Source organism: Gymnogyps californianus, chromosome 1 (assembly GCF_018139145.2).
Source record: "Gymnogyps californianus isolate 813 chromosome 1, ASM1813914v2, whole genome shotgun sequence".
NCBI classification, from domain to species: domain Eukaryota; kingdom Metazoa; phylum Chordata; class Aves; order Accipitriformes; family Cathartidae; genus Gymnogyps; species Gymnogyps californianus.
The window spans coordinates 17,829,182-17,855,698 of NC_059471.1; the positions used below are offsets into that span (position 1 = coordinate 17,829,182).

The following is a 26,517-nucleotide window of genomic DNA, read 5'->3' on the forward strand; positions in this document are numbered from 1 at the left end:
TAGGTTAATTCTTACTGAGTGTACAGGCTACTGTTTGTGTTCTCTTAGTGGCTGTGATTCTGACCTTTTGCACTTAACTGTTTCTGACACAAACAGAAATAAAATCCATATCTGATTTAAACTGCAAAATCCAGAGCCATAGGTGCTCCTAGAAAACTGATTTAGAAAGCATAACGGTATTATTTATGAGTATTAAGCTGCAGAATTTGTATACATGTAATTTTAATCATAAAGCTCCTCAAGTGTTTATTTATAAATGTTTGCAGCTTTTTACCCCGTAATAATCTCAGTTCTAAAAGCAGTTGTCGTGGTTTAAGCCCAGCCAGCAAATAAGCACCATGTGGCCGCTTGCTCACTCCCCCCTCCCACTGGTGGGATGGAGAGGAGAGTTGGAAGAAACAGGTAAAACCTTGTGGGTTGAGATAAGGACAGTTTAATAGGACAATACAAGGAGAGAAGAAGTAATAATAACGATAATACTAATAAAAGAATATATAAAGCGAGTGATGCACGATGCAATTGCTCACCACCCAGAACCCGATGCTCAGCCCGTTCCCGAGCCGCGATCCCTCCTCCCCCTGGCCAGCTCCCCCGGTTGTATGCTGAGCATGACGTCATATGGTATCGAATATCCCCTTGGCTAGTTTGGATCAGCTGTCCTGGCTGTGCCCCCTCCCAGCTTCTTACGAAAATTATCCCAGCTGAACCCAGGACAGTAGTTTATATTAATTGCAACTTTCTAGAGTGAGACCTTGTTTTAGTGTGCATAAGACTATAAAATTACCTGCATTTGCAGAGGCTGTTGGAAGTTGCTTGGGAGAAATTGGTCCCATGGATTTCTCCACCATAGCTCTTCAGCGTGCTGAAAATGCACTGGATTCTAAAGCAGTGGACTTATTTGAAGATAGAAAACTTCAGTGGGTCTTCATAATGTTAACTCAAATAAATATTGCTTTAACAGATAAATGGTGAGTATACTTATTTATTTAATTTATTTAGTTCAAAGCTTAATAGGAGCCATTAAGTTGTATGTTGTTCAAATTGCCTCAGAGTAACACTCTGAAAGTGTTATTAACACCTGTTAATGTCCAACCATGTGCTTCTTCAAGGCTCAGATTACTTAACCAGGCAAGCTTAGATGTTTCCTAGAAATTCTCTAGTTGGACTCAAGCCGGAGGGTCTCTTCTGTGCTGTAGAGGATAGCGGTGCTGTGGAGTAAATACTGAGGCTTTGCTTTATAACAAAATATGCAATGGCATATCCTAGTCCAAAATTTTCTGATCTGATGCACATGTTGTTAGATGGTGGAATTATATGTCTTGTATGTTTATAAAGGTGATTTTGAAAATAAAATACCTGAATGAAATGAATAATAATGACATTGTGTATGTTATTCTTTCAGTATTGATGTTAGAGCTGCTGCTGTTTCCTGTTTGAAAAACATATTAGCCACCAAGACTGGCAGTGAATTTTGGGAAGTTTATAAAAATAGAGCTGATCCCATGTTAATCTATCTACAGCCTTTCAGAATGTCTAGGAAAAAGGTACTTCTTCTGATATACCTTATTTATATGGCATATGGGGTAGAGAAAACATAAAAATATATATTTAAACAAAAGTAAATTTGAAAATATTTTTGAGATAGGCTTTGATGAATGCAAAATTTGGACTTTTTATCAGTCTGCAATTGTGATTGCTTTTGTACATCTGTTTCTCCTTCCTGTTTCAGCATTTGCGGCTTCTTCACATAGGAAATTACCAATTTGACATTAGAAAGCTGTGTACTTTCATTATTAGACAGAGAATTTTTGATTACCTACTCGGTAATCTAATACGTTCTTTCTCAGGATTTCAGTATCATTTGATGCAAAAACTTAGTGGAAAATAGGTCAGAAAAACGGTGCATAATTAACTATAAATCAGATGTTTCCTAATTTTCAAACTTTTGATTTGTAGCCTAAATGTGATGTCTAATGTGGCCCTGTTGGTGTTATCAGTAAAATTTTGGTTTTAATACTTTCAGATTTCCTTGGAAAACTTTACATTTACATGAACAAAATTGACATTGTCAATCAATTAAAGCATAGTTAATATTTAGTATCTTTTAATCTGTGCAGATTGCAGTATGTTTTTTTTAAATGCTGTAGAATTTGCTTATATTTGCAATATATATGTTTTCCTTCTAGTGTTTTGTAGTACCTGCTAGTGATACGAAAGCTCCTTTAGAAACTTTGGATGACACAAACCTGTGGATTCCTCTGGGAGAAAGTCATGAGACCTGGATCAAGCGCCTAACTAGTTCAATACTGGACAGTGGAGGTGTGCAAAATGAAGTTCTCCAGTTAATGAAGCCGCTATGTGAGGTGAGCTAAATTATCCGTGTGTATATGTATGTGCGCTGTTGTCCTGGTTTCGGCTGGGATAGAGTTAATTTTCTTCCTAGTAGCTGGTATGTTTTGGATTTAGTGTGAGAATAATGTTGATAACACACTGATATTATTAGTTGTTGCTAAGTAGTGTTTATACTCAGTCAAGAATTTTTCAGTTTCTCATGCCCAGCCAGCAAGAAGGCTGGAGGGGCACAAGAAGCTGGGAGGGGACACAGCCAGGACAGCTGGCCCAAACTGGCCAAAGGGCTATTCCATACCATATGACATCATGCCCAGTATGTAAACTGGGGGGAGTTGGGCGGGAGGGTGGATCGCAGCTCAGGAACTAACTGGGCATCGGTCGGCGAGTGGTGAGCAATTGCATTGTGCATCACTTGTTTTGTATATTATTATTATTATTATTTTCTTCCTTTCTGTCCTATTAAACTGTCTTTATCTCAACCCACGAGTTTTACTTTTTTTCAATTCTCTTCCCCATCCCACTGGGTGGGGGGAGTGAGCGAGCAGCTGCGTGGTGCTTAGTTGCCGGATGGGGTTAAACCATGACAGCTGTGATGCACAAAAATATATGATTACTCATCTTGATTGCAAATAATAATTTCTGCTATTAAGGTACTACTTTTTCTTAACAGTAATTCAGATCCTTCATGGTCAGGTATTGCAGATACCCATAAAATACACTCTTGAAATACAAGATTTGAGAGATAATTGTAAACATAGATGAACTTTATATGACTACTTTAACTGAATGCCAGCATAGCCCTATTGAGTGGTTTACATTTTTCATATTACATGTTCTTTCTCAAGCATTACATGTTTGTTTGAGTAGTTGTCAGTTTGGTTATAACCTGAGAAAGAAAGGCTTTTGGTTGTTTTTCTTAGCAGCTGCTGTGCATGATTGTTTTCTAGGTGAAAACAGACTTGTGTCAAACTTTGCTTCCATACCTGATTCATGATATCCTTCTTCATGACTCGGATGAATCTTGGAGAAATCTTTTGTCAGTTCATATCCAGAAGTTTTTTACAGCCTGTTGCAGATTTGCCTCATCTAGTAGATCTACTACACCTCCAAATTCTGATTCAGGTAATGTCATAATATTTTTGTTTCAGCTGAAAGAGGGATTCTGGTTGTGAAAAAATTACCCTCTGACATCAAATGTATGATGTGCACATGTAGACAGACAGAATTTCAGAAGCTTCTGTCCAATTGTTTGATTGTTTTCAGTGGAGATACCAGTAATTTTGAAGCTGTTCATTGGCAGCACCCAAGTAGTTTCTTCTGTATAGCTTCTTTCCTTACTCACAACTGGATAATGTTTATTACTTGCTGAATGTAGATGTGATCCAATGCTGTGTACTGCAAGACTGAGTCTTGGACTGTCTCTTAAAATGACTAATTGGCAGTTAAATTCCTCTCTTACTCAAACAAGAGCGATTAAAGGCAGTTTTCACCTGGATTTTCCGCTTGGAAAAAAGACTAACCCTTGCTTTAGCTTCTGCCTAATATTGATAATGGTCTCCCTATACATTCAAAAGACCTGTTCCATTCCAGCAGAATGAAAGGAAGTTGTAACCAAAAGAACTGCAGCTGAGTAAGAGTAATGCAGTAAGTTCCATTAAAAACAAAGCACCTTCTAATCAAGCTGGCTGGTGTCCTTTCCAATTAGATTGTGGTTGAAGTTAGCAGAAATCTGTGTAAAAAATAAGATCTTTGTTATTAGACTATGGGAATGGTACACGCACTTATTTTCAGGAGCTGAAATAATGTATTTCTTTTATTTGTGCATGTCCCTTACTTAACACAAATACAGTAACTTCAGGTAAGTATTTTTTTGTGCAGTAGCCAGTCTGCTATATCTTCCACCTCCCTTCTTCAGTGACAAATCACCAAAGGAATGAGTCCGTACAATGTCTTGCAGTCTCTTTACAGGCAAGTCATGCAAGCTTCAGGTTGCCAGAGAGGTAAAGGGACCCTTAATATTGCAGTTTGTACTAAGAGTAGTGTAAATAAGCCTAATGATACTAGGTATATTTTAAGGTACTTTTTAAAGATGCTGACTAGCCTGGCCAAAAAGACTGGAGCAGTATTCTTTCACATTCTTGAAGTCAGGAAACAACCTGTTCCCACAATCCAGATATTCTTATTATTGTCTCACTTTGTAAGATAGAAAAGGATTAACAATTTCCTATTTCCTTCCTGTAAGCAGCCAGGGAAGCTACTGCACAAATTTATGGTCAGGTGTGTGGAGTAACCCAAAGTGTTCTATGAAAAACATGAAGGGATTTTTCGAAGTTTTATAAACTTGCAGTTAGTTCATTGACACTGATGAGCAAATGATAGAGGCGTCTTCAAACATTGTGATTCTATGCAAGGGATCTTACTGAGGCAATAAGGGCAAAATAAAGGACATGTAAAAGCTTTAAATGGAGTTCTTCAGATGAAAAACTGTCCTGGTACCAAAAAAAAATACATGAAGTAGCACACAGCTCGTTGTCTATGTAGTTGTTTACAGATAAACTGGAGGTGCACTAGCCAACAGAGCAAAGATACGTTAATTCCAAAGTTGGAATGATAGAACATCAGCAGTATTCAAAACAAAAATTTTAAACATCTCGTGACTACCAGTTTCTTCAAGGAGAAACTCTTACCCTATCAAAACAAGGAGACAAACCTTCCTAGAAAACCTAGATAAATTTCATTCCAATCCATCAGGATCCAAACTGTGGCAAAGACCAAGCAGTTAGACATGAGAGAGTTGAGTGCTTCTGAACAAGAGTCTTCCTGTTGATCCATTTTGACATGCAAGTTCTAGGAATTGGCTGTTAATCTTGGCAATTTAAAGCATAAATAGTGTGAACATCATGCCAATCACTGCTCTGCCTGAGAAACCAAACCTAATCATAAATTGCCAACTGCTTGACAAGAGCCAGACCCACCAAACTAAAATTGATGAATATTTTGGACTTAGCGCATGTCAGTCTGGCCAGAATCATGTGTCAACTGAATCTATTATTTTGCAGAAGAGATGTAATTTTTTGTTGAATGAGCCTTTCAGAATACATGTTCAGTTATTTCTCCTTAGAATTTAGAATTTCTATCTGATGCCATGAAAAAACAGACACCATTTTCATTTTCTGTCTGTAAGCTTCTCGGTAGCAAGTGAGTATGAACACCATGCTGACAACTTACAGTTACCATTATAGTCATTTGGTCTGTTGTTCAACAAATCCTGAAGAATAACTATTTTCTTCCAGTTTTCTTGGCCAGTGCCTTTTCCTTCCCCTGACTCGTTAATACTTTCTGGTACCCAAATATAATTCATTCATAAATTTTCAATTATTCATCTGATCAAATTATGAAAGAGGAAGTAGCAGTCTCTTTGGGGCGTTGACTGTACAGTGCTAACAGAATGGACCCTGCCTGTGAGACGCTGTGTCTACATTTGCGAGTAGTGCAGCACATGGAGATGGATCTGGAGAGCAAAACATCACGGTGTGTAGGAACTGAGAGTCAGATGTCCCCACTGTATGTCTTTTGAAAGTTAAGCATGTGGGAGATGACTTATAAAGAAGGAGTTGGTGTTCCTTCTATAAGGTCTTTGGTAGCAGTGGAAAGTAAGCGTTGTTCGTTTCTGTTTGTTGGAACACACGAAATGCCCAGATACTTCTTTTTTTATGTGGCTTCTGCTTTCTTTAGGGGAAATTTCTAGTTCTGCATCTTACTGTAGTGTAGTAGTAATCAAACCTTTGCTTATGCTTTCCCTATTTCTCGCTTCTTGTAATTTATAAATTAAAAATGTCCAGAAAAATGAAAAAATTATTAACCCAATGACCAGAACACAACCTGTAGACATCTGGGTTTTTTTTAATCCAGAAGCAAGGCATGGAAATATAAATTCTTTAAAAGTATGTGTCTGTGTGTGGGAGACAGGTTTTTTTGTATGAGCATACACACTATAACATCTACAATAAAGCTACTAATAAGTATTTCTGTGGCTTTGGAATAACTTTATATGGCTCAAGCCTAAGGGAAGATGTCTGTTATGGAGCTTTGTGCAATGATGTTCTATCATCTCTGAATTCTATAAGAAGAAATAGAATCCACAAATTATTAATGCAAAGATAATTTGATAAATAAAATTGCAGTATAAACTACTGTAATGTTGCTAACGTTGTATAAGGAGGGGAAATACATTTTGTGACAAATTATTAATTTAATTTTGGAAATGCCATCCAAAGAAGTTTTTAGTTATTTTGTTGAGTACAAAACACACCTTTTTATTTTGTAAATGGATATATTATGACAAAAGTTCATTATATTCTTTCTTTTGAAATACACATCCCAGAGCAAGAAACCCATAATTTTAGAAGTTTGGATAAAGTATCTCGACGAGCCATGCTTGCTGTTGTTGATTACTTAAGAAGACAAAAGAGGTGAATTATAGCTTTCCAAAATGTTGCTTTAATTTAATTATGACTGTTCTAAGATCTGTTGATGCTCTAGATTAAGGAAGAAGGATGTGGTAGAGAACATGTCAGTTAAAAGAATGAAGATATAGTAGTGACCTTGCATTTGTTACAGAAGTGATATGGCTAGCCTTAAAGGGTTCTAATTATGCTGAATGAGTTTTCTAAAAACTTTTTATCTGATAAACTTTTTGTGGTATGGGTTTTGGGGGGGCTAAGATAAAATTAGCCTTTGGAAGGCTTTATAGTTAGATTGGATTTATTTTGTTTAATGTTAGAGAGAAGGTCTATTACAGCAATACTAAAGTCTTTATTTAATCAGATCTGTTTCAGGTACAGTTTTTGATGACAGCTTCTGGCTAGATCTGAATTATCTCGAGGTTGCTATAGCAGCACAGTCTTGTGCTGCTCACTTCACAGCCTTGCTCTACGCGGAAATCTATGCAGACAAGATAAATATAGACAAACAGCAAGAAAGGTACAAGGCTTGAGGAATGCAGTTTCTTGACATTTTGGGTGAAATGGATCATGTTTTGTGTGTCCCAGTAGTGTTTTGTTACGTGAAAAGTCAAGGAAACTTTAGAAAAATTCCTTAGGTCTGTGAATTGACCTGGAAAATATTTCTGCCAGTCCTTGAATGTGATCCCAACCTTGCTAGTTTGCTAGCTGTGACACACTCAAAATAGTGTCATTTTGACTTCTAACCAGAAAGTTTTCTTAGTAGTCTGTGTTCTGGAGAAGCTTCACTAAAGCTAGTGCTTCTGAATACTAAAATGTATTGAATCTCACTTTCTAAATTGAACACTTTTCAGATTCCATTATAATTAATAGCGTGCTAGTGGTTAAATTACAGCCAGAAGTGAATCAAGGGGAGAAAGAAACCACAGAAGGATGACCAGAATTGTGTGGGTAGAGCTGAATGATCCTTGTAGAAGGAGTTTTCTTCTGTAATGCACAATTATCTTTGTCTTCTGGTCTAGCAGGATCAAAATATGGAACTAGTTTACTAGCTTCATTTTGGCGACAAATAAATCTAAGGCAGTGAATGTATAACAAAAGTATGGTTGTAAGCATATATATTACGTAGTTGCTTTTATTCTTTCCCAGAAGAGAGCATTCTTGCTTCAGGCATTCACAAAAGCAATTTGATTTAATAAAAGATTAGACATTACATGGTGGGGTTTTTTTTGTCTGAAGAACCCCCACCTTGATGTTGGAAATCCCTTGATGTTGATATTCTCAGTTCAGCTGATCACTTTGTCATTCTGATGGAGAGCCATTTTGAACAGCCTGGGGATATGACAGGCCTGATCTTGCATTTGGTGTTTGTGCCCCTTACTTCTTAAGTGTTGTTTCAGAATTTCTTTAGTTCTTTGTATGAAATTTCATTTAACTTTACTGATTGAAACATTTCTTCTAGGTCATCTTTTAAAGCAGCTAAGAGTTTGACATTTGAAGAAGAAAGTCAAAGAACAGCTGTTACTATTTTGAATGAAAAAAGTAAAGAAGAAACTGGCATAAGTTTACAGGTACATGTGTGTGCTTCATAATCTGAAAGCAAACCATCTCATATAATTACAATTAACAGTAGGTTTCATCTGAGCTGAAGGCAGATCTAGTTGAACTTCAAAAAGTGTACTTGGAAGTTCTCATGCTGTAATTCGAAGTGAACTCAGTGGCCTTGCCGGACAAGTTAAATTGAGTATTCGTTCACCTGAAACTAATTAACTGGCAAATTTTAAATCACAGCAAAGCAGACTTTGTTCCCCGAAAGAACTGACCTCGTGGTGGTAACCAGCCAAGTATTTTTCAGTTTGTTTTGTCAGAGAGATATGGTCATTAAAAATCAGCAAGTGGTGTAGCAAGTTGTAATAATCAAAACCAAAGTAGTACTATCTCCTACAAGTTTATTTGATACATAAAATCTGATTCAGTACCCTTGCTAAGTTACTTCTTTCCATAGTTCATTATTCCAGAACTGTGCTTGCATATCTTTGATATGCACTGCTTAGCTGGTATGTCTGATGCTCATCCAGTACTACTGCCTTTTGTTTTTCAACCAGTCCACCTAAGACCCAGCACCCAGTTGTTTTTTTAACAACTTAGCAGAGAAGTAGTTAGGTAGTCCTGAAGAGTTGTGCTACAAAACTTTTCTTCCTGTGATGATAGCAGGCTCAGATACTGCATAAAGGAAAATTAAGCAATGATAACATGTTAAATGGAAGAACTTGTATTTATAAACTTACATGATATGTATAAAACTCACTTGAACTGGTTCCAAAAGAGGTAATTCTTCGTTTTATGGCACATGTTCTAGGACCTTCTCATGGACATATATAGAAGCATTGGAGAACCTGACAGTCTCTATGGCTGCGGTGGAGGAAGAATGTTACAGCCATTAGCACGGTATAATTTATTAATGTTCATATGTTCTTTAAAGTCATTGCTTTCATTTATTAGTAAGGAGCTTAAATTAAAAACTTCTTGTTAACTTACAACAGGATAAGAACATATGAGCATGAAGCAGTATGGGAGAAAGCCCTTGTAACATATGACCTTGAGGCAAGCCTCTCTCCATCTACTCGCCAGGCAGGAATAATAGAGGTAATTTTATTTTATAATAGGAAATGAATGTAGGAATTGATATCCATTGTACTGAGAGTCATTTGTAGTAAATGCAAAATTGTTTTGGGACTAAAAGAGATCTCTTTGGTCATCAAGTCCAGCCCAATGTCATAGGCATCCAAACTGTATAATATAAGACAACTCAATATTTGTCCTGAAAACATGAAGGCTTCTAGTCCTCTTGTCACTCACCCATAATCCCTATCTTGGGTAATTAATTTTGTGTAATATTTCAAAATAAGTATATTTAATTTTATACAGAATTTGGCCAGCTCCTAAAATGACAGGATATAACAAGTAATGTAATTTGTTATTTTTTCCATCTCATTCTTTAAACCTTTCCATTATGTCAACTATCTTACTGAAACTGTGGTGTTTCTGATAAAATAAATAAATAGAATTGATGTTGTCTTATTTTGATCCCTTAAAAAGATGTTGCTTTTTTAGCCTAAAAATATTTACACCAGTTCTATAATAACATAGCACAGGTATATCTGTGTTTCCCCTCATTTCATTTTCCTATGGTACTTTTCTTTTCCTACCCCACATTATTTAGTATCATTGTTAAAATTCCATTGTGTTTCTCCTTCATAATAGCTGCACACATAACCTGGATAAGTGGTCACAATTGTAAAGTCATTATGGTCTTCAAACAGGAGTTTAGGAGTTGTAGGAAACTTTTTTCAAATCCCCACCAGAAAAAACAGTTTATTAAGAAGTAAAACCAGTTTTGGCTTACTACCCAGGAATGATGGAATGGAGAAATGTAAGCAGATGGTTCATTTGAAACACAACATGGAAATTTATTTCAAAGAATGCCAGCCACAGTAGTAATGGAACCGTTTTTCCGGGGTTGCAGGTATCAATAGTGTGATTGGTAGTCTTATTAAGAAGTTTTCATCTTATATAGTGCTGAGTTTAGAAATACTTATGGTCCTGCCTTACCCGCAAAGGCTTCTTTGTTTCCAAAGGTAAAACAAAGCCTTTTAAAAAAACAGTTCAGTTTATTAAAGGAGGAAAACCAACTTTCAGTAATTTTGTTAATTCCAGGCTTTGCAGAATTTTGGGCTTTGCCACACTCTTTCCATGTATTTAAAAGGACTGGAACATGAAAACACTGAGTGGTGTGCAGAACTACAGGAAATACGCTACCAGGCAGCATGGAGGAATATGCAGTGGGGCCACATCTCTTCTGTCAAGTAAACCGACTTACTTTTTTGCTAGTTCTTTAAGTGAAAGGCAATGGTTTCAGTTCCAAGCAAAAAGACATTAGAATATGATTTCGATGAAGCAGGTCACCTAGTTTATCTTAATCATTGAATTGAAAAGCAGTCTTTTTCACTTAGACCCGTCTGTTTTGTATACACATCACTTTTCATTTTCCTGGGAAACTGTACGCAGTTGATTCTTCTTTTTGATTGTTCATAACTGTAAACTGAAATTTTCCATTTTTGACTCAGATAGTAGATGTGTCTTCAGTACATATGAGGGATAGATATTTTTTAATGTTTAATCTATAAGCAAATGAGGAAAATATTCCTCAGTAAGCCGCAAGAGGTTATCAAGACCTGGATAAGCAAACACCAGTGTTGATTCATGGCTACTCCCTCATGAGGAGTAATCTCTTCCCTTGTGTAATGTTAGATGCCTGGCATTAGTTATTTCATATGACTGGCCAGGATCTAATGTGAACTCTGTCCCTTCCTAGTACAGCTACATCATCACACATTTTAGGAGAAACACAGAATAGATTCACTACATTTTGGCAAAAGCGGAAGTTACATCATGGGGTCTTCAGTAACTCCTTCTACATTAACTTTTAGTAGTCAGGAGAATGGAGGATCTTTCTCCTAAGACTCTTACAGAGAGATGGGTCTGGGGAACATACTCTTGGTGTGTTCATTCTCTTCTCCTGCACTGTCTTAAGATCATTGTTTAGAAGCACCTAGAGGACTTCACAGACATACCCTGTTGAAAGGCATGTGTCATGCCACAATCAGAACAAACTTCATATAGGTGGGCTCTCTTTGTCGCTGGGTTAGGGTCTGTATAAACCTCTTTGATAATAAACCTCTTGCGCAAATAGAATATTCAGCTTTAATACAGGAGCAGAAAAACAACATGTAAGATGAAAAGACAGGGAATGAGATGGCAGGGAAGAGGAGGCTCAAGGAGAAGCAGAAAAAAAGTGAAAAGGGCAAAGAAGAGAAAGTTAAATTGAACACTATGGGGTTTTTCAGCCTTCCAATTTTCTTTATTTTTTCCTTTTTAAAAATATTTCTGAAGTTAAATGTAAAAAATTGGTGATTCTGAAGTTGCATACATACTGTAATATATATCTTTCAGCATAATACTGTGAGAAATGTGTTATGATTAAATTTTTATTGTGCAGTTGGTGTTGTGTTGTATTTTTGATACAACCTTGAACATATTCTCCGTATTCCAAACATTTTGACAATTACTGTTTTTTCTTTCTTTTAAAAGAACAGCTTGAATTTATAAAATACTAAATTAATTTAAAATTTCAAGGGTTGCATTGTTATTTTTTATCATGCAAAACACCAATCCATCCAACTGCAGAAAATGTACTAATAAAAATACTTGTCATAAAGATAAAATTGACTTCTTTGTAGAGAAATATAATTTTCCTTTTATGTTACTTTTGTTTTATTTGTAAGAGATGAAACAGGAAGACCAGGGTACCATGAATCATTGTATGATGCTCTTCAGTCTTTAAGAGATAAGGAATTCTCTGCTTTCTATGACAGTCTTAAAGATGCCAGGTAACTACGTAAATATTCTGCTGTTAGAGAGACAGAGAGTGTGTGTGTGTGTTTCTGTGTTTGCAGTCACAAGTTATATATAAAAGACTATTATGGGGTTTTATGGGCTTAAATAAAGACCCATGCATAGAATAAAATTAATGCTTCTGGACTGCAACTTCATTTCTAAGTTTTTTAACTTAAATTTGTCTTTTGTGCATATACAATTTGTGTGCTAATTGAAGGTACATTTCGCGTAGTATACATCCCTTACTTTGTGGTCCTCTTAAGTGGTTTCAAATGCTGACTACTCTTCTTTAGGTGAGCTATCACATAGGCTTTGGAGTTTATATATGCTTACCATGTTTTCATTTATTGACAAACTTAATTTTTTGAACTTTAATGGTAATACAAAATAATTGCGAACTGAATAGTTTTGCTGTTTAAATTCTGTTCATTCTGTGGATATTATGTTAAGGATATTTGGAATTACTTGTGGATATTAAAAAAAAAATAATTTACTATTTCTCTGTTAAATCCATAGAGTGAATGAAGTAGAAGAGCTCTGCAAAGGCAGTCTTGAGTCTGTTTATTCATTATATCCAACTCTGTGCAGACTACAGCTAATTGGAGAGTTGGAAAATATAGGTCTGCTGTTCTCCAGGTATTTTTTTAAGCTTGTTTCATACTCCTTTCTCAATTACCTCAATGAATTTTATTCATGAACATCTCAAACTTCATCTTAAAAATGATATGGATTTTAGCTTTACTATGTGAAGACAAATCTAGATTCTCTTTATTTCCAGACTGGAATTATTCGTGGTCTAGTTATAATTATTTGATATTATGCCAATATTTTATTTTAAATAATTGTTTTCTTTCCTTTGTTTTTTGTTCCCTGGTATACTCCAAGGTAGCAGTCATATCTCCTAGCCTTTGGTTTACTAAAGTAACTGAGTCATCTTCTTCTAGTTTCCTTTCTAAAAATGTTTTCCATTTCCTTGATGATACCCATAGATCTATTGCAAGTTGTTTCAGTTTGAATCACTTTCTTCATTGACCACTATTACCATTAATCATAGGAAGGTATTTATCTCCGTAGTGCTATTAACATTGAATTTTTTCCATAGTTGTATCAGTTTGGTAGCTTATAGTCATCCTACAGTCATTTAGCATGTCCAGGGCCTTATGAACCGCTTTTTGCAGTTAATGAATCGGCTAAGAAAATAATATATATAATGACAGCCTACACAGCTACAATGTCACAGTTTGGAATTTATTCTTATGTTAATCCATATACGACCTATATAATAAAGTAGGAATCTTGGTCTCTAATCTTTTAAGTAGCCCTGTGCTTGAATGCGATTCCCTTTGCTGATGGACCTTTAACACAAACGTTTTTGATGCTTAATCAAGAATGTTTACAGTGGATTTTTTCAGCTTACTGATGTTGATCTCTTGATCTTCGTGTTTGCTAAAACTGGCAGCCTGCAAGTTTATTCTGCATATTAATCATTGTAGGGTTTTATGGATTGTTTCTTGGTTTTGAACTGTAGATTGTGAACTACCTTGGTAGTTTACTTTTGTTACTCATCTTGCATTTCACTAGTATTTAGTGAGAATTAATAACAGGTCTTTTTTCTTTTGGTAACAATTGCAGATCTGTTACTACTCAACAACTGAATGATATTTATTTGAAATGGCAGAGACAGTCCCAGCTTCTCAAGGACAGTGACTTCCGTTTCCAGGAACCTATCATGGCTCTGCGCACTGTAACTTTGGAGATCTTGCTTGAAAAGGAGAATGAAAATACCAAAAGAGAATGTATTAAAGACATCCTGACCAAACATCTAGTGGAGCTCTCTAGATTGGCAAGAACTGCTAAAAATACACAGGTAGCAAATTCCAGGAAAGATCAGTGACGAGTGTTTAGCTTTTTAGTTTATAAAAACTTCATTTTTAACAGTACTAAAGATTAACTGTATTCTAAGTTTATTCAATGAATTGATTAGTTGGAGACTTAAACTGTGTGGAACTTATTTATAAATTGTGTTTATGGGCCTGTTTTCTGAATTTTGTTCATAACTGTAAGCTACTCTGAGGTAGATAATATAAAAATGAAATTTTTAGTGAAGAATGCTCTTATAGCTCTGTTACTTTATTTTGGTGCAGTTTTATATATCCAGCTTTCACTTGCATCATACTGTTGTAGTGTTCCAGAGCAAAGCTGCAGAAGGAACTCCATTGCATCTGTATATTTAGTGTTGTCTTCAAGGTTTTATACTCTCAGAGCACCATCGCACTGTGGTAAATCTCTCTCTGTGAATGACTTGATGGGATTTGCAGTATCAGTGGTTTCTGCAGCTGCTGATGCATTTAAGGTCCAGAGTCAGCCTTGGCTTGTTCTAGGTAGTGCATCTGGAGCAGTAGCTCAAGAAGAATTTATACAGCAACAATATTCTCCAAGAAGCTCTGCAGAAAATAGTTCCAGCTAAATATATAACCTGGAAAGATGTTTAACACTTCACATATGTGAAACTATATTAAACTTTAACTTCAGGAAGGTTCTAACTCTTTTTGTGAATAGTGATGAAATCAGTAGAACAGCTGTCTTTGATTTCATAAATTTGCAAGGTTTACTCAGTGTCTCCGGAATTGTTTAGGGAAATTACTTCTTCAGAACTTTTTTATCTCATGCCTGCCCAGCCACTAACACTGTGGTGATGACTGTCCTGTAAGTGCCTCAACAGAAGTTAATTTTTTTTCACTTTAATTTTTAGTTACAGAAGAAGATTAAAATTGGAGCACCATATTTTGGGAGGATTAGAAGGTTCTGAAGGATTGAGCCAGTGTGTTTCTGAAAACACTATCGTTCCAGCCTCTTCAGTGTTGTAGGTCATGTGCAACCTTTGTAGCATACTTCTGGGCCTTATCAGTCTTTCAAACCATGGGATGATAACCCTTTCCTTTTGGCATACTGGTAGTTGACAACACTAAGTGTCTGGATGTAGGAAAGTTTTTGAGGAAGCACTCTTGGCAACTAATGACTTTTCTTCCTCTTTGGTGCCACTACCATCCGTCAGGAGAAGGAAGAGAGTGCCATACAGAATCATCACACTGACCACTAACTGAAGTACCGAAACTTACGTTGTCATTACAGGCATTCCTACATTTTAATTGTTTACCTTGCTTATTTAAAAGTTTGATTGATTTGGTTGGTTATTGGTTGGACAACTTGTGAAAATACACTTTAGTCTTGGTCTTTGACATTGTTAAAAAGATAGTTTGCTCTTTGTACTATCATAGTGATATTAGATTACCAAATAATGAGGATGTTACTTCAACAGTAATACGAGTGAAGAGGTAGGCTTACAAAAGAATTGGTGTATGGTGGTGCCATTTTTCTTATTATTTTTCTGTGGTCTCTTAGGATGTAATAATAATCACTAAGCCAGAATTATAAATCCATTATTTCAGTAGGTACTGATTGTAGAATTTCTGTACTTTATATCTCCAAGTAATTTAGAATGTTAAACATTGATACTTTATTTGGGGGTTTGTGAAGTTTAACGCCATAGTCTGTTTTTGTTGCAAATCAGGATTTTCTGCAAGTATATAGAAAAATAACTTAATCTCTTTGCTGCAAATAAATTCTTAGTATTCGATAGGCAGAATATGCTGCACAAGTAGAGCAAATGAAGATGGAGTTTAAAAACATATATGTATTTCACTTAAAGAATTGTTTATAATGTTTTTTCAATTTCAGCTTCCAGAAAGAGCTATGTTTCAGATCAAACAATACAATCCAAAGGGATATGGAGTTTCTGAATGGCAACTAGAAGAAGCTCAGGTTTTCTGGGCTAAAAAGGAAGAGAGTCTTGCACTGAATATTCTTAAAAGGATGATAAAAAAATTAGATGCAGATTGGTTTCAGGTATGTGTTACATGATGTATAAACTTATGGGAATTAAATTATTTAAGATCCTATTTCCACTTTTTAAGTTTTCCCTTGGAAGAAAATTAAAAGGCTGTCTGCAATATTGCTAGATCTGGTCTGTACTCTCAAAAATGTCTGAAAGCAAAAAAATCTGTATCAGGCTTTTCAAAGCGAGTCTGTAAGAGTGGCAAATGTTAGAATTCATTATTCATTATTTTGCCTCCGGTGCAACCACTGTGAAATATATAGCTTTTTAAAATCAGAGATTTCCCTTGATAAAAAATTAACCTGTTTTAAGCAAAACTGTTACATAGAGGTGTATCATCCTGCTCTGTGCCAATAGTTAAAGAAACTAATGGCCAAGCAGGATTGTTTAGGCATAGAATCATAGAATCATTTAGGTTGGAAAGGACCTTTAAGGTCATCAAGTCCAACCGTTAACCTAGCACTGCCAAGTCCACCACTAAACCATGTCCCTAAGTGCCACATCTACACGTCTTTTAAATACCTCCAGGGATGGTGACTCCACCACTTCCTTGGGCAGCCTCTTCCAATGCTTGACAACCCTTTCGGTGAAGAAATTTTTCCTAATATCCAATCTAAACCTGACCTGGCGCAACTTGAGACCACTTCCTCTTGTCCTATTGCTTGTTATTTGGGAGAGGAGACTGACCCCCACCTTGCTACAACCTCCTTTCAGGTAGTTGTGGAGAGCGATAAGGTCTCCCCTGAGGCTCCTTTTCTCCAGGCTAAACAACCCCAGTTCCCTCAGTGTCTCCTCATGAGACTTGTGCTCTAGACCCTTCACCAGCTTCGTTGCCCTTCTTTGGATGCTCTCCAGCACCTCAATGCCTTTCTTGTAGTGAGGGGCCCAACACTGAACACAGTATTCGAGGTGCGGCCTCACCAGTGCCGAGTACAGGGGGATGATCACTTCCCTAGTCCTGCTGGCCACTCTATTTCTGATACATATTATGTTGGAAACTGTAATAGTGTACATGGTTTTTATTAGAATAATAATAATAAAGATTTTATCTCTGGTCCTTATTGTGTAAAAAAAGGCTAATACAGGGAGGCAGTAAGAATATATTTTATGCTAAAGAAGCATACCTCTGTTGCAGGCATTTCCCTGATGTCTGTAGGGAATCTTTGTGCAAAGGTGGGAGTATGAGTTGAGGCTTCTATTTCAGTGGGGCTGAAGCTGTATCACAAAGTGTACAGAAATTCCAGGGAAGTTTTTGACTGATAAACATTCACTACTGTACCTCAGACTTCTTTGTCCCTTGAACTAATCCATTAGCAAGGAACATAGATATGACTTGGGGTGCTGTTTCATGTCTTTGAATCCTCCCCCATTTACAAGCACACTGAACTGTGAGTTTTATGTTGTACTTCTGAAAACAGAATCTTACCTCTGAAAACAGGGGAATGTTTTCTCATCAAATTTGACTTCAGCAAGTGCCTCTGAATCTTAGTTATCTTAGAACTTTTTGTAAGCTTTCTGAAAAATTATGTCACTTGATGTGAAGCAAATACTGTATTCCCATCTCCCGTTCAGAATACAAGAACTGAAACAGAAATCCCTCTCTCCTGTCTCAGTAATGTGCAATACAAAGTTCCTAAGAAAAAGTGTGAAGAGTAGTTGGGCTGTATAGCCAGAGTACTCCCCCAGACTGATTTGTAGCACAAGAACTTCCTGAACCAGAGGTAGTTTCTTTGTAGGTTATTCCTTCCAATGTTTTTTATGCCATAAATTTGTCCAGTCACTTTTTGAGTCTGTGTAAGCTTTTAATATCCAAGAAAACCCTGCAACAAGGAGTTTCACAGCTTAATTCCCAGTGTTTTTAGAGCCACTTGTTTTGTTCATTTTGAACCCCCTGTCTTCATTTGGTGTTAGTTCTGATCTTGGAAAAACACCAAACACGTTCCCTGTCTCCATTCTCCATAGTGAGGTAATGTTTTATAGTTACATTTCCAAACAGGAATAACTGTTTCACAGTCCATTGTTGTATACAAGGAGTCTTCTTTTCCCCCTCTCATGCATCACTTAACATTTTTTATTTGCTGGTAATTTCATCAGGTTTTTTACATTCCATTTATTGTCCTGTGTTGTTTGTCTGCAATTCTTGAGTCTGTCCTTGTTTTTATCACCTTGAATAACACAATATCATCACCAGATTTTGTGTTCACTGCTCATCGCCTTCTCAAGATTAGCATCTTTTGAACAGCACAGATGACTGGATCTTTGGAGGCTTTTCACTGGTGACCTAACTCCACTGTAAGAAGTGGCCCATTTATTTCTCTTTCTGTTGCCTTAGTTCTTTATCCCTCCAAGAATCATGCATTTTATTTCTTGCGATTTAGTTTCTTCAAGAGCCTTTTGTAGAAGAACCATGTCACATGACTGTTGGAATCTGTTGGAGTAGGCTGAATCAGACAGATCTTCCTTTGCTTGTTGAGTTCTTCAAGAAGTTCAGTTGAGTTGGGAAATGGGATACATCTGAGGATGCTAAGAGAGTTGGCTGACGTCATGTCAAAGCCACTTTCATATCGTCTCTGAAATGTCATGGAGATCCGGGGAAGTCCTGATGACTGGAAGAGGACAATCACACCCATCTACAAAAAGGGCAAAAAGCAAGATCAGAAACTACAGAGCAGTCAGACTTATTTCAGTTGCTGGGAAAATTACAGAACGGGTCTTGAGGGAAGCTATTGCCATGCACATGAAGGAAAAGGAGGTGATTGGAAAAAGCCAACAGAAATATACTGTCATGCTTGACCACCCTGATTGTCTTCTGTGATGAAACAGTTTGCCCAGTAGACATGTGTCATGATGAGCTGTGGATGTCATCTACCTTGATTTTAGCAAGGCATTTGACACAGTCTCCCACAATATCCTTCCTGACAAGCTGATAAGATACAGACTGGATAGATAAGACCACAAGATAGGTGGAAAACTGGCTAAATTGCTGAGCTTAAAGGGTGGTGGTTGATGATTCAAAGGCAGCCTGGTAGCCAGTCAGAAGCAGAGTTCCTTAGAGTTTGTTATGGGATCTGATACTATTTTTATGACTGAGATCTGTATGACGTGACTTAATTTCCTCACCAAATTTGTAGATAACAGCAAACTGGAGAGACAGATAGATATTCTGGAAGGAAGAGCCACCAGTCACAGAGACCTCAATAATTTGGAAGATTGTGCCAGCAGGAATTGCATGAGATCAGTGGGAAGTCCTTCACCTGGGATAGAATAATCTCAAGCAGCATTACAGGGAGGGGTCTGACTGGCTGGGGTGTAGCTTTACCAAAAAGGATCTGGGGGTCCCTGTGAACAGCAAGTTAAAATGATTCAACAGTGTACCTTTGTAGCAATGAAGGTGAACCATGTCCTGGGCTGCATCACCAAGAGTGTAGCCAGTAGATTAAGAAATGTGATTATTCTACTCTATTTGGCACTTCTTAGCCCACACCTGAAATAATGTGTCCTGTTTTGGTCCACCGTTCAAGAGAGACATTGAAAAACTGGAGAGGCTGCAGCTGAGGGCCACCACAATGATTAGAGGGTTGGAGAATTTGGCAAAGGAATAAAGGTTGTAGGGATTGGGTTTTTTCAGCCTTAAGAAGTGAAGGCTTAAGAGGATCTAGTCACAGTCTTCTAATACCTGAAAGGTGGTTGTAGTGAAGATGGAGGTAACTCTGCTCACAGAGATGCACAGTGAAAGGGCAAGAGGCAATGGCACAAGTTGTTTCAAGGAAAATGCCATCTGGATACAGGAAGAAAATTCTTTACCACTAAACAGTGTGAACAGTTTGCTCAAAGAAGTGATGGAATCTCCCTTGCTGGAAATGAATAGTCAAGACTCAGTTTATGAGAGTCCTGGAAAACTTAATCTAAAGCCCTGCTTTCAACAGAAGGTTGGGCCAAATGGTCTCCAGAGGTTCCTTCCAGCCTCAACTTTTCTGTCATTCTATGATGTCCTTTTACAAAAGCTATTCTGGCTTTTCTTCATATTAATCCATCTGTTCTCTTTGTGGGTTTTTTTGCTAATTTGTCCACTTCTCATAAGAATCTTACTGACCTGTGCTTCCCTGGAACTTGTTAAAATATTAGTGTCACATCTGCCACCTGCCACTCCTCTTATATTAAGGCAGTTTTAAACAAAAGCTTTTATATCTCTTTTAGTAGTTCAGTTATTTCATCTGTGAATTGCTGTAGACCTTTCGGAAAAATACATTCTGATCCTGGTGGGTTGATAGTTTTCATTTTGTCCATTTGTTCAGTAGCCTTTGCTGTTGACACATCAATAGCAGACAGACCTTTGAATCCCTCATAAAGAAAGGCTTTGCAGTGGGACTCTTCAGGCTCCTCCACAGTGAACACAAATGCAAATAATTAAAAATTTTTTCTGCTTTATCTTCTCAGAGTGCTATTTGTTTTGTAACTCTATTGTCTTTTTATCAAGTGGACTGTTTGGTGGCTAGCTGCTCCTAGTATGTTTAAAAAATGCTTTTTTATTATTTGTTGAGTCTTCTTCAAGTTGTTTGGGTTTTTTTGACAGCCTGATGGTGGGGTTTTATTTTTTTCATTTGACAGGATATTTTATGATTTCTTTAATATATTTTCTTTTTCACTTGGACAAAACTTCATTTTGTGTACTGATGTGGTAAAAATTTCTTCATCATCCTTACCGTTGTGTTTAGCTACGATGGCTTTCTTTGAGTATTTTTTGGAGGGTAATAAACATTCACTTTGAATCTATGTACATTATTAAGGAATATCACACTCAGAAAAGCTGGAGAATTTTGGGTCAAGTTCTCCATACATACGTATCAGGGCAAAATCAAGAGTTGCTGCTCCTCTTTTGATTTTCATGATTGCTCCGTGAATCAGTTGTTGAGGGTCTACAAAAATTTAGTCCTCTCACCTTCCAGTGTTACGTTTACCCTGTCCACATAAGGAGGTTTTGTGTTTTCACGGCCTATGATATCCTTCAGTATTTCACAGTCAGTGTTGCCATCTTGATCAGGTTGTCTTTAATATGTACCCTATACTAAAAGTATTTTGGAAATTTGTCCTGCTGTACAGTTAAAGCCGAGCTTCCAATCTGGAGGCAAGTCCTTTGGAAACCTGCTCCATCATCTTCTCAGAGCACTTTTAACCAAGTTTCCATGTCGAAGTCTGTCTGAAAAATTGTTGTGGTTTAACCCCAGCCAGCAACTAAGCACCACGCAGCCGTTTCCCCCTCCCCCTCCCAGTGGGGTGAGGAGGAGGAAAGGAAAGAAAAAAAAAGTAAAACTCGTGGGTTGAGATAAGAACAGTTTAATAACTAAAGTAAAATATAATACTAACAATAGTAATAATGAAATATAATAATAATAGTAATGAAAAGGAATACAACAAAAAAAGGAAGGGGGGGAAGGAAAAAAACAAGTGATGCACAATGCAATTGCTCACCACCCGCTGACGGATGCCCAGTTAGTTCCTGAGCCACGATCCGTGCCTCCCAGCTAACTCCCCCCTGTTTATATACTGGGCATGACGTTCCATGGTATGGAATACCCCTTTGGCTAGTTCAGGTCAGCTGCCCCGGCTCTGCTCCCTCCCAGCTTCTTGCACACCTGCTTGCTGGCAGAGCATGGGAAACTGAAAAGTCCTTGGCTTAAGATAAGCGCTACTTAGCAACAACTAAAACATCAGCATGTTATCAACATCATTCTCACACTAAATCCAAAACACAGCACTGTACCAGCTACTAAAAAGAAAGTTAACTCTGTCCCAGCCGAAACCAGGACAAAAATTTAGTGATCACACAGAGTTATCGCAATTCCTGTATGTCTCCTATGGACTGTACTATGGTACTTTAGACTAAATGGGATATTAGAAAATACAATTCTGGAAACATGCTGTGAATTTATTTAATTTTTATTACATTTTGTAGTTGTTTTATTCTGGTTTTCATTGTTCAAACTGTCAGGTATTTAAAATATGTGCTCTCCTTTAGTCTAACATAGAATGTGAATGTGATTTAAGGTTATTGACTACTGTAGATGTGGATGGTAAATGACTCTGTAGATACATTACGTGTAATAGGCTCGAGTGATTGAATTATATTCAGCATTTAAAAGCTTTATGAATTGCCTGCCTGATATGTAAAAGGTATTTTTATTTGTTGCCTCCCTCTTTTTTCTTTTTTTCCCAAAACTTGCTTTCTCAAAGGTTGAGAATGATCCTCATCTGAAATTGATGTATACGGAGTGTCTGAGGCTATGCGGAACCTGGTTAGCAGAAACATGCCTGGAAAACCCTACAGTCATCATGCAGAAGTACTTAGAAAAGGTACTCTTTGAAATGTGCAGTCTTTGAGATAATGCTGTGCTAAAATATGGTGTTAAAATGTCAAGTAAATTTTTCAATGCAGCCTTTATTTTTCTGGATTGAAAAGATGGTTTCTTATAAAAATATTATAGTTTCACATAGTATTGTATAACACTGTAATCTTATAAAATATTCAGAATATGGCTTTGTAGCATTCACAGTGAAACTTCTGTGTAATATTGGCTTAGAAGTGCAGTGATTACAACTACTAATCCAGTTTCCCTTTCCTATTCTACTCCATCCCCATCCGTTCCTTCTCAGGACAGATCATTCACTTACCATGTTTTCAGTATTTGTAACATTCTCTTTCCAGGTGATGTAAAGTCTTGTTCTAGTCTTTCAAAGTGCTGTAATTTTTTTTGAACTCTTAGTCAGTAATAGAAACATTTTTATTAATATTTGTCCACTCTGCATTTCTTTATTTCATGCTAATTTGTGAAAAACTACATAGTTGCTCTTCTCTGTTACTCTCTACATGCTTTCTTCACTCTGACGATTTGAATCAATGACTTTCACGTGTCATTTCCTTTTCTTTTTGGCACTTGTTGGACTGTGTTCTATTTTTTTTCTCACCATCTTATGATATAAGGTAAACTATTAACTATACTATTAACTATAAACTATTGTAAAATTTCATGCCTAGTTACTCTAAAAGATAGATAGCTGTAGGAGACTCCTGTATGGTTATTAAAGCTGTTTCATACAGGATAATCTTTTTGACTGTTTGCAATCAAACACTCCTCAAAGATTGAATTTACTTAGGAGAAAAGTATTCAATGTGGTAGGTGTTATTTTGTATGCATATGTATTCCATCATAGGCAACATTAAATAACCTGTTTGAGTAGATGACCCTGCTTGAGCAGGGGAGTTGGACAAGATGACCTCCAGAGGTCTCTTCCAACCTCAACCATTCTGTTCTTCTGTGATAACAGAGTTTAGTCAAGTATTATGCAGCACTATTAATCTGATTATCAGTCTTATCATTATTGTAACTTCCCTTTCAGGCTGTGGAAATTGCTGCAAGCCACAGTGGAGACAGCAGTGATGAGCTGAAGAAAGGAAAGATGAAGGCTTTCCTGTCTCTGGCTCGTTTCTCAGATAATCAGTACCAGCGAATTGAGAATTACATGAAATCCTCAGAGTTTGAAAATAAGCAGGCATTACTGAAGAAGGCCAAGGAGGAAGTCGGCCTCCTCAGGGAGCGCAGAGTTCAGACAAATAGGTGAGCATTCAAATGGAGAGGTGGTTACTATGGAGCTATCAAAGGCTCCATCTTTACTAATTCTCTGGGCAAGTGGTACAGCATGGGTCACATCTCTACAGCTGAATTTTTCCTTCTCCGCAAAACAGTGGCCAAATCTGTAGTGCTTGTTGCGAATAGTTTCTGAACTGTGCCTGAACGTGGTCTAGGAGAGTGCTAGATAGCGTGGGCCAAAACTAAGCCAAGGAGTGTTACAATAGTTAAACAGTATGATCATAATGGATGGATCATGAACCAGAATTCACATTTATTCCCTGGATCTGTTCAGTTTATTTGACAGAGAAAACATTATGGAGTAAAAATAAATGAGTTTGAGATTTTTCTCCATTACACATTTGGTGAAAGAGTAGAATTCATCTTAATACAGAATTCTTAAAGATTTAGTAAGAGCAATTGCAAGTGAGCGGATAAAATTGAACTTCAGCTGTTGGAAACTGAAGTTTTTACACAAATCATCTGTACTGGATATTCACATTTACACCAATATTGAGATTAAATCATTAAAAAGAAAAAAGACACTGACTGAAAATTTACTTTGAGTGGTGGGTCTGTGTGGACATACACCAAAGGAATAGCTCCCACAATTTAGTTTCTGAGGTGTTTATTTTACTGTGTTTGTACATACAAAACAAGTTAAAAAAATGTTAAATTAGTAAGAGAACTAGGGATGGCCTTGCTGTAAGTTCATTAACAGATAATTTGCTGTTTAAAAATAATGTCTGTTCACATAGATACACAGTGAAGGTTCAGCGAGAACTTGAACTGGATGAATGTGCCATACATGCCCTAACTGAGGATCGTAAACGTTTCTTGTGTAAAGCAGTGGAGAACTATATCAGCTGTTTACTAAGTGGAGAAGAACATGATATGTGGATCTTCCGACTCTGTTCCCTATGGCTTGAAAATTCTGGAGTTGATAGAGTCAATGAAATGATGAAGGTATATGTCTGCTGTTGCTTTTCCTTATGCTTTGACATTAAATTATCCATCTTTCTTCTCCTTCTCGTCCTGTGTTTCTAGAAGATGAGTTATAGTGCTGTGCAGTGTGCTTTCCTATGTATCTCCTTAACTTTTCCCTCAAAACTTGCTTTTTTCAGTCATCATTTTTCATCAGTTAGTTTTTCATCACAGAGCTGTAATTCTCAATGCATTTTAATTTAACTTAATTTAATTTTAATTAGCATTTTAATAGCATTTTAATTTGACAAGTCTCTATGATTAACCATATCTCATGACCTTTCACTGTTGTCACCTTGTTCTTTACATACCTTGGACACTACCCATCTTCAACATCCTTTAGTACGTTATTCTAGTTTGTACTATATATACTTTTAGGTGAAAGGATATGTTTTTAGATTGTCTGTATAACACAGTAGCCAGGGACCAGTAAAGTTCTCATTCTCAGGCTGATTCTATCATTTCTAGAATCGTGCAGGAAATCTGTTAATTCTTACCTGAATGATCTGTTTGTAACAGAGATCTGTATAATTTAATTCTTCACTTTGTATTATAATTAACTTTGAAAAATAGAAAGTGTTCCTTTACTCATATTTTTAACACACAATTGTTTCTTGTCTTAAACTAGATTGTAATTTTTTTTCGATTAGGATTGTCTCTTGCCACAAAGAATCTAGAAATTAATTCTGAATCAATATATCTAAGCTCTGCTCTGATAGAATAGAAAATAGTAGTTTTCTTATGAAGGACTTGTAGCATTTAGGAGACATGGACCAAGATGATGTGATACTCACTGGATTGCCATTTGATCACACAGCAATGATTACTCTCAGTTTAAAAAAAAATGCAAACCCAAAATTTCTAGCCCTTACCTGGTATCTTATGATTACAATTTTTTTTGGTGTTTGGTACAGTTTTCTAACTGAATTTTATCTACTATAGAAAAATGCAGAGAAGATCCCTTCATACAAGTTTTTGCCTCTGATGTACCAGCTGGCTGCTCGGATGGGAACCAAGATGATGGGTGGTTTAGGATTTCATGAAGTTCTGAATAATGTAATTTATGCTTTTTGTATCTAAAGATATCTTGATTGGCTTAGTAGTGCATACTTCTAAACAATATGTATCTTCCTTTGTGCAGTTATAGCTAAATGAGTTATGTAGGTGATAGAGGTGTATTACAAATGAGTGATGCAAAATCAGTACAGTCAGGAGAGAGGGGGAGAGGAATGGGGACTTTTTTCCTTGCTACTTAATTGCTTTTCTTGTTGTATAAGAATAGTATGATGCAGGTATAGGAATTTACTTTGAATGTATTTTAGCTGTGGAAATACCATCTAAGTATTACTTTTTATTTCTTATTAGGAACCTTAGAAGTTCAAAAGAATTAATAATGTTAATTAAGTAATTTTTTTTTTCTTCTGTACAGTTTTCACTAATGGAATCTTTTTGTTTTTCTTGACAGCTAATGTCTAGAATTTCACTGGATCATCCACATCATACTTTGTTTATAATACTAGCTTTGGCAAATGCTAACAAAGATGAACTCCTCACAAAACCAGATGCAATAAGAAGAAATAACTTAATTAAAAATGCACCGAAAGAAATCTCACAGCTTGATGTGGTGACTACAAAAAATTCTGTTCTATTAATCACATTCAGTCTTTTCATTTTGTTAAAAAAAGAAAAAAAAATTATGTCCAGGGCTACTTTAGGGTAGAGCTCATCAGCTGACTTTTGT

The 26,517-nt window shown here is 36.6% G+C and overlaps 1 protein-coding gene across 1 annotated transcript in view; it reads left to right on the forward strand.

Annotated features, from left to right (window-relative positions):
* Positions 1-26,517, forward strand: part of ATM (ATM serine/threonine kinase) — an 82,485-nt gene that overhangs the window by 40,400 nt on the left and 15,568 nt on the right. Inside the window, exons 33-51 of the mRNA XM_050915635.1 lie at positions 797-968; positions 1,403-1,544; positions 2,187-2,363; positions 3,300-3,474; positions 6,737-6,824; positions 7,180-7,335; positions 8,302-8,386; positions 9,175-9,263; positions 9,359-9,461; positions 10,533-10,681; positions 12,161-12,265; positions 12,789-12,908; positions 13,905-14,139; positions 16,011-16,178; positions 22,399-22,518; positions 23,563-23,780; positions 24,551-24,758; positions 25,719-25,832; positions 26,242-26,400. Of these exons, the coding sequence (XP_050771592.1) occupies positions 797-968; positions 1,403-1,544; positions 2,187-2,363; positions 3,300-3,474; positions 6,737-6,824; positions 7,180-7,335; positions 8,302-8,386; positions 9,175-9,263; positions 9,359-9,461; positions 10,533-10,681; positions 12,161-12,265; positions 12,789-12,908; positions 13,905-14,139; positions 16,011-16,178; positions 22,399-22,518; positions 23,563-23,780; positions 24,551-24,758; positions 25,719-25,832; positions 26,242-26,400 (2,783 nt within the window). The remainder of the gene's footprint in view (positions 1-796; positions 969-1,402; positions 1,545-2,186; positions 2,364-3,299; positions 3,475-6,736; positions 6,825-7,179; positions 7,336-8,301; positions 8,387-9,174; positions 9,264-9,358; positions 9,462-10,532; positions 10,682-12,160; positions 12,266-12,788; positions 12,909-13,904; positions 14,140-16,010; positions 16,179-22,398; positions 22,519-23,562; positions 23,781-24,550; positions 24,759-25,718; positions 25,833-26,241; positions 26,401-26,517) is intronic.